Source organism: Sinocyclocheilus anshuiensis, unplaced genomic scaffold (genome assembly GCF_001515605.1).
Source record: "Sinocyclocheilus anshuiensis isolate Anshui unplaced genomic scaffold, SAMN03320099.WGS_v1.1 scaffold1472, whole genome shotgun sequence".
NCBI classification, from domain to species: domain Eukaryota; kingdom Metazoa; phylum Chordata; class Actinopteri; order Cypriniformes; family Cyprinidae; genus Sinocyclocheilus; species Sinocyclocheilus anshuiensis.
The window spans coordinates 1,112,639-1,120,216 of record NW_015542453.1 but is presented as its reverse complement, the minus strand read 5'-3'; the positions used below and the strand labels follow the sequence as shown (position 1 = coordinate 1,120,216).

At 37.3% G+C, this 7,578-nt stretch overlaps 1 protein-coding gene across 1 annotated transcript in view; it reads left to right on the top strand.

The window, feature by feature from the left end:
• The first annotated feature begins 281 nt into the window (after positions 1–281).
• Positions 282–7,578, top strand: part of plppr4a (phospholipid phosphatase related 4a) — a 24,537-nt gene continuing 17,240 nt past the window's right edge. The window contains 2 exon segments of the mRNA XM_016493266.1: positions 282–711; positions 6,636–6,821. Coding sequence (XP_016348752.1) covers positions 634–711; positions 6,636–6,821 — 264 coding nt within the window. The 5' untranslated portion in view covers positions 282–633.

Here is a 7,578-nt window from a genome sequence, read left to right as displayed (position 1 = left end):
ATTTAGGCAAAACTTGAGACCCCAACCGTACCAAAAACTGCAATTTTTCATAACTACGCTGTAGACTAAAGGTGGATAATGAGGTATTTTTCAATGCTTTGACTACGGGATTTGTGACTTGCAAATCATGACAGCGTCTTGTCTAAAAACCATTTCTCCAATATATTAGCAATGCTTATAAAAGACAACGCCTTATCTACAACCCATCTGAGCCGTAGTTTGAGCCATTTGACAATCATGATAGTGTGCAGAAGCGTGAACGCCCCCACCTCTCTCACGCGCTCGCTTCTAGTGAAAATGGGTTTATAGCACACCTCTGACGTCATCTGGTCAGCATATTGCCTCTAATCAGAAGGTTGAAGGTTGGCTTGAAACATTAATCGGTGTTGGACATCGGCGCGTGCTCAGGGGATGGTGATTTTGTTGTCATGGTTTCAGTCATGATGTCGCCAGGTTTGATACAGCATCTTTCCGTGTGTCTTCATCCGCAGTAAAAGCGCACTTGGGGATGGAGAAAGCGACAGCCTAAAGGAGCGCAATTACTGCACACGGGGAGAAATTACACCAGCTGGGCTTCAGTGTTCCTCTTCGCGCACCGGTGTTTTTTTTTTTTAAAGGGACGTACCGTTTATCATGTCTGCGAAGGAAAGACTCAAAGGCAAGATGACCAAAGACAGCGTTACCTTGCTGCCCTGCTTTTATTTCGTGGAGGTAAGTGAGTGTAGCACACACTGAGAGAGCTATTCCTATTTGTATCATGTCTAATTCATAGAAGAGAGTTGATGGTGGTCTTCATTCACGCGATGGTCACGTCCAAAATCAAAGCAATCAAACGGATTGGAACCATAGTCAGTGTTCATTCTGCATGACTGCTCGTTAACTTAGGCATACTGTATGCAGTTCTGGTCGTGAGAAGGTCAAATGCTTTACACTTGTTGTTGTATATTATGTTAATGTTAAGGGGGTATGCGTGATATGTGAAGGGAAATACATAAACATTGTGTTCTGGCTTTTGCGCAACAAATGTTGGCTTGCTTTTTGATGTCTGCCATTCAAAAACACTCTTTTCCTGATTGCATTGGCACAGGCAACATGGCCTTAGTAGAGTAGTCTATTACTTCAAAGTCTAAGTGAAGAAGATCATCCACATTGGACTGGAGACCTTATGAAAATTAGTAAAATTAGTAAAATTACTTAAAATAAGATATAAACAATGCTGTCTCTCATAGAATTAAGAAGGCAATATTAATGTATTGGGGTTGGGATATGGACAGTTAATATATGAAGGCTAATCTGACATGGCCTAGATATCACAGACAAATGAGTGCTGATCACTGGTGTCATGGAGATAATGGTGGCAGTCTTTGATCTGTCTTGTTTACTTGTCAAGCTGCAGTGCTGAATTTAATGTTTCTTGAATATCAAAGAATATTAAACCATTCTGTTGTATGTATTAAAAACCATGGTCATGAATAGACTATTGGCTTTCTATTCGGTTTAAACAATTCATCTTAGAGAATGAGGGCATGATGAATTACTACAATATATTTTTCTAACAAGACTTGTGAGTGCCTCATTGTAAAAATGCAATGACTTCACATTTTACTTTATGTAATTAAATTTAGTAGTGAGAAAGATTTCATGATACATACCGGTACATGTTCTCATCCAGATATCAAATGTAAGGTCCTCTAAATAACTTACCTGGAATAGGCTCTGTATTTTCAAATCAGACAGAATCAAAGCTCATTGGCTGCACTGAAATTAATATCATGTTCCCAGGTGTGACCTGGTTGCCTTCTATAGAGTAGCCTTGCTGCAGAGACCTTGTTTCTATCCTAAGATGAGAATGAATTAAAAACGGAGTAATTTAATATGCTTCGCTTCACTAATTTTGCCTAATTAACTTCCCTGTTTCACTAATGTTTCAGTTTACTAAATGTGAACTACAAGATGGCCGAGAAGTTTAATTTGTGCTCTCATGAAAAAAAAAAAAGAAACATTCTTTTGACACAATATGCTGGCAGATCTAGTTTAGGTTGTAAGTTATTATTCCACACTGCTGTCTGGCCAATACTTTCCTATTTTATAAAAAAAAAAAATAGGGAAAAAATATTTAAATATCAAATTGCTTCTTGTTCAGTTGTTCAGCCATGTTTAGATGGCAAAGTAATTAATAAAAAAATCATAATATAATTTTAATTTGAGCTTTAGCTACAGATGATATAAAAATACAGATAGACTTTATTTTTAGCCGATAACTAATAAATAGCAAATATTCAAATCTTATACTATTTTATATAAATAGCACTTTATTTTTTATTTTTTATTTATTTTTTATAGTAAGTACATGTAGTTAATTGATATTACTCAGTACTTAAATGTATAATTATACTGTAACAAGGACACCTTAAAATACAGTGTAACCAAATACGTTAAAAAATAAAGCTCTAAACTAAAGTTTTAAGTGCTATAAGTCAATTTAGCCATCAAAACAGAATGTTCAGTATGTTTTTAAAGACTAAGTGAGTGTTAGACAGCAAAGATAATCAGCAAAGATAGGCAAAATGAGAATGAACAATTAAATGTTCAATATCAGACAATATATTATTGACCGATGATTAAAAAAAACAGCTGATAACCGATAAAATTTTAATATTTTTGTTTAAAGAAGAGGTAAATTGTGGCATTATTGTCAGAAAGCATTATACAAGTTTTGATGGCTTACATTAAAGGGTAGCCTATATATTGCAATGTAAGCTGTGTGTTTGTGTTGTAATAACTTAAAATATAAATGAGAAATATTTAAAGTTAAAGACATCTTCAGTTGCAATTCACTGCTAAACATCTGCAAATATACAGTCAAACTACGGAATAAATTTGTTTGCTAGAGAATTGTGGGTGGACCATAGACAATAACTGATATTTATAGGATTCACTGGATCCAATTGGTCCAGTGCAAATGTCATAGAGGTTATTAGTATTTGTGCTGTAAGATGCAGCATCACTAGGAGTTTAAACCACAGGGGCTTTTTCTGCAGATGTCCTCCCCTTTTTAGAAGGGGCTTGATTACAGTAATTAAACCCCCTACCCCCACCTTTGATCTTCATGCTGTCTGCTCAAGTTTCGTAATTATTCAGTACGATGGCATATTTCCACTTTGCATAGCACAACGCAATATATTTCCTCCTGGGAGCTGCAGCGGCGAAGACATCTCCAGCTGATCCTTGTTCATTGAGATACTATGGGGTGAACCGTGTCAACGACAACAGTAATTCTAGGATATCTAAAGACGTTCCATGTATATTCACCTGAGAATAACCTTGATTCTCCCGTAATCACACATCTTCTGTCTAACCTTAGCATGAACCTAGTACCGTTGACGAGTGTAAAAAGCCTCAGGGGATGTAACTCCAGTATAGTTTCATCCAAATCCTCATTATATGTATCGGCGTTCTCATACCAACATAATGCTGATTGTAGCAGTTAGCATGACAAGCACTAATACACAGCCATTGTAATTTAGGTTTTTAGAAGCAAGGATCTCCCAATGCATTTTCTGCTTCAGCACCAAGAGCGTTTTTTTTTTAGGAGACAAAATTTGGGGTATTACGAACAAATATTATGAAATATGATTTAAAAGGCTAACAGCGGATCTGGGGTGTGTTCCCCAAAAGCATTGTTAGCGAACTAGACATGGACTTGAATAGATCATTCTCTTGGGTACAGCAAGCAATCCTAACATGCAATACATTCTTTACTGTCCATTCTATTTGAATATATATACACTCTTAAACATTAAAGGGGTCCTATTATGCTCTTTTACAAAGTCTTGATTTTGTTTTGGAGGTGTACTAGAACATGCTCTCATGCTTGGTGGTTCGAAAAACGCATTATTTTTCACATAATTTACATTATTACAATACCTTTCTCCCCAGCCTGGCACAAACGGCTCGATTAGTTCCGGGTTTGATGAAGGCCCGCCTTCCGAAAAACGAAATGTGTTGTGATTGGTTAGCTGTCCCAGTGCATTGTGATTGGCGAACAGCTTAGTGTTTCTGTACTGCGGTTCATTATCGCAGGCGATTTGATCTGCGATAATGAACGTGATATTGCCTAATTGTCAGTGAACTACGGCTCTGTGTAGTAAATGCCGCTCCATCTGAAAGCAGGTGATGGAGATTTACTACTAATCACGGAACCGGCTTTACTGACGAGATGTGCATGACAATCGCATGCGATTAATTGCACAGCCCTATGGCATATATATGCAGGAGGCACTGTTGGAGTGGTAGAGATTGAGGTTTCCCCGGTAACGGCTGTACATAAAGCAGCTCTCCGCTCACAAACGCTGCTTTATCGGACATTACATGAATTATGAAATGAAAATGACATCCAGTTTTCTGAAGACAGTCCGTTTCTTTCAGAAATACAGTGATATGAAAACACCCACACCGGGTTTCGATTTTGAAACGTGCTGTGCTCATGTTTATTCAACGAAGTCAAAGCCTTTTGGAAAATCTATTTGTGGCGGTCAGTTTTGATATTGTGGTGGGCGCCACAAATAAATCAATGTATGAGAATCACTGTAGTCTCATAATTGAAGTGTAAATTCTGCAGATTACATCATTGTCCACTCCAGTATTGTACTGTCAGCAATTTATTATAAAAACGTTTTCATAATTGTAACATACACATTTACATACATAATTATACTTCAGGTGCATGTGTAATAACTTGCGAAAACTTGACACTACAGCAGCACTTCTTCTTCGTCATCGTCTTGTCTGATGCACTCAACCCACGACCTCGCCCCTCCCCACCCCCCAACCATTCGAAGTTCCGTAGGCGGGAATTATTTTAATGATATTCTAATGGGACGCTTTGTGACATCACAAAACCCGGAAAACAACGCACTAGTCCAAACGAGCCGTTCATTGTAGTTCTTGGAAAGGGATTTTTTTTAAACAAAATATCTCCCTTTGGAGTGGACTTTGAGATTTGTAACTTTGTAGATCTTTTTTATGCCCAAACATACACACTACACACTGACTAAAATTCAAAAAGTGAAAAAGCATAATAGGACCCCTTTAAGCAAAATAACTGGAATCTATTGTTCCATAAATAACCTTTAACATCCATGGAATCTTTGCATTCCTCAAAAGGTACTTTATGGTGTAAAAAGTTCTTCAAATTATTGAAATGTTCTTCACACTAAAGTTCACACCACCAGTGACACGCAGCAACAACATGATTCCACACATTTTCAATGGAGAGCTGGTGACTTCCTGCGACATGAGCACTAGTGACCAATGCAGAATGTACCATTGAGTGAGTCATGTGACAAAGTTAAGAAAGCAGTGAATTTCCTGAGCAACAACCACTAGGAGTGAAGACTATGTCTCTAGTGCAGGAAAGACAGGACAGAGTTCTGCAGCGATTTCACTGTTTTATATGGTTTTACTGTAACCACATGGATATAAGAAAATGTGTGGAAAAGAAACTCATCAGTCTTAGTGAGTTTGACTGATACATTGATAGTTTGTGTTGTTAGCTATATGATGCAGTGAGCAGTTTAGCACTTTTGCCGTTCATATTTACAGTTTCCCCTGCATAATGTTAAATATTAGGGACTAGAAAATTGATTATTTGTCAAATTCGAATGATGTTTTAGTCATTTTTAGCAGTACAAGTTTAATTAGTTGATTGATCGATCATTAATCTGGTTAATGATTTAATACACTGAACAGTGCTGTAGTTATATAACTGCACTCTTCAACAGCAGAATGCTACGTTTAATTCTCTTAAGGCTAATTAGAATAATCATTAATGCTTTTAAGTCAAAATAGAATGGTGTCTGTGTTTTTCTGCAATATATTTCATTTGTGATTGCATTTTCTCAAGATGGCCAGACGTGCAGTCTAACAATATTAGAGTGGCAGCATAGGAACGCCCACGAGCATCTTCACAGTACAGAGACTTGCGACATACATACATACATATATGTCTTAGTCTAAAAATTGTAATGTGTCAACAATCAGTGCCGTTTATGAACAGTGTACTTGTGCACAAATGTGTAAGTCAAGCATAAAGTAATGCAAAATTATGTTCATTACAGCAGTATCAAAAGATCTCAAATCGATTAATTAGTGTAAATTATTTTTTCACATGCATGTGATGTCATTAATGTCTGTATTGTTGAACCAACATAGCTCAAAAAATGGAGGTATAGCCATCTTATTATGGTTTCAGGAAAACGAATGTGACTAATTGGTTAGTTTCTCCAATGATGCATCATACTATAGTAGTTAATAGTCACATCGTTGTACGGGAAATACATGCAGATGAGCTCAATCCTAAACATGAAACAGTGGCAAAATACAGATGAGAAGTCACATGATCAGATACAGTACCTCCATTGCAATATAATAAGCTGATTACCTTGTCAATGGAATAATTGCCACCTATCATGTTTGCAAATTAGCCTGGATGAGTCAAACTAGTAAACTATGGGACAGTGCACCATTTGCCTAATAAAATTTGCATAATTTCATTGTTGTTTTCAACACATCTTGCATATTTAGTAAACAAGACCCATCTAATATATTATATTCCTTCCGTTTTATCTCTACAGCTCCCAATTCTGGTGTCCTCTGTGGTCAGCTTATACTTCCTGGAGCTGACAGATATTTTTAAGCCAGTGCGTTCAGGCTACAGCTGCAATGACCGCAGTCTCAGCATGCCTTACATTGAGCCCACAAAGGAGGTCATCCCCTTCCTCATGCTCTTCAGTCTGGCTTTCGCCGGGCCAGCAGTGACGGTAAACGCCAGATTGACACTCATGTTTAGAGTCTAGAGCAGTGGTTTTCAATCCTGGTTCTGGGGGCCCACTGCTCTGCACATTTTGAATGTCTCCCTTATCTGACACACTCAGTTTGGTACATGGATCTCTCTCCTAACGAGCTGATGATCTGAATCAGTTGTGTTAAATTAGGGAGACTCACAAAATGTGCAGCGCGGTGGTTCCCCAGGACCAGAATTGAAAACCACTGGTCTAGAGGGCACTCTTACGTATTCATGCAGGCCTAATGTTTGATCTCAGTTTAGAGGGGCAAGAATGAATATTACAGTGAATAATAATTCATCTATATTTGATGGTGTGCCTCCAATTTCTTTGTAGTCACCTGAAGTTGCAAATTGTTGCTAGCTTTGCACACACATTCATAGTTCGTGTTAAAGACAAGAAATCGCTTGATGGCTTTAGCTTTGTCTCAGCTATGAACCATGATTTGCTGTTTGCTGGTCAATTACAGGCAGTATTAGAGGGACATTCTCATTCTCGCATCTGAAAATCTGTGCAGGATGAGTCAGTTATATTTTTGCTTACATTTACAATACTTACTTGCAATACTTACTTCCAAAGCAACTTAAAAACATGGAATGAAAGCAAATTTGTCAAACTAAATCACCTTAAGTATGGGTTTCTCTGCTTTCACCTCAGCTAAATTGTTGTTAGCATTTCTATTTGTGTTCTCTATCTCCATTTTTTTTTTTTTTTTTTTTTTTTTGTCTCTTTC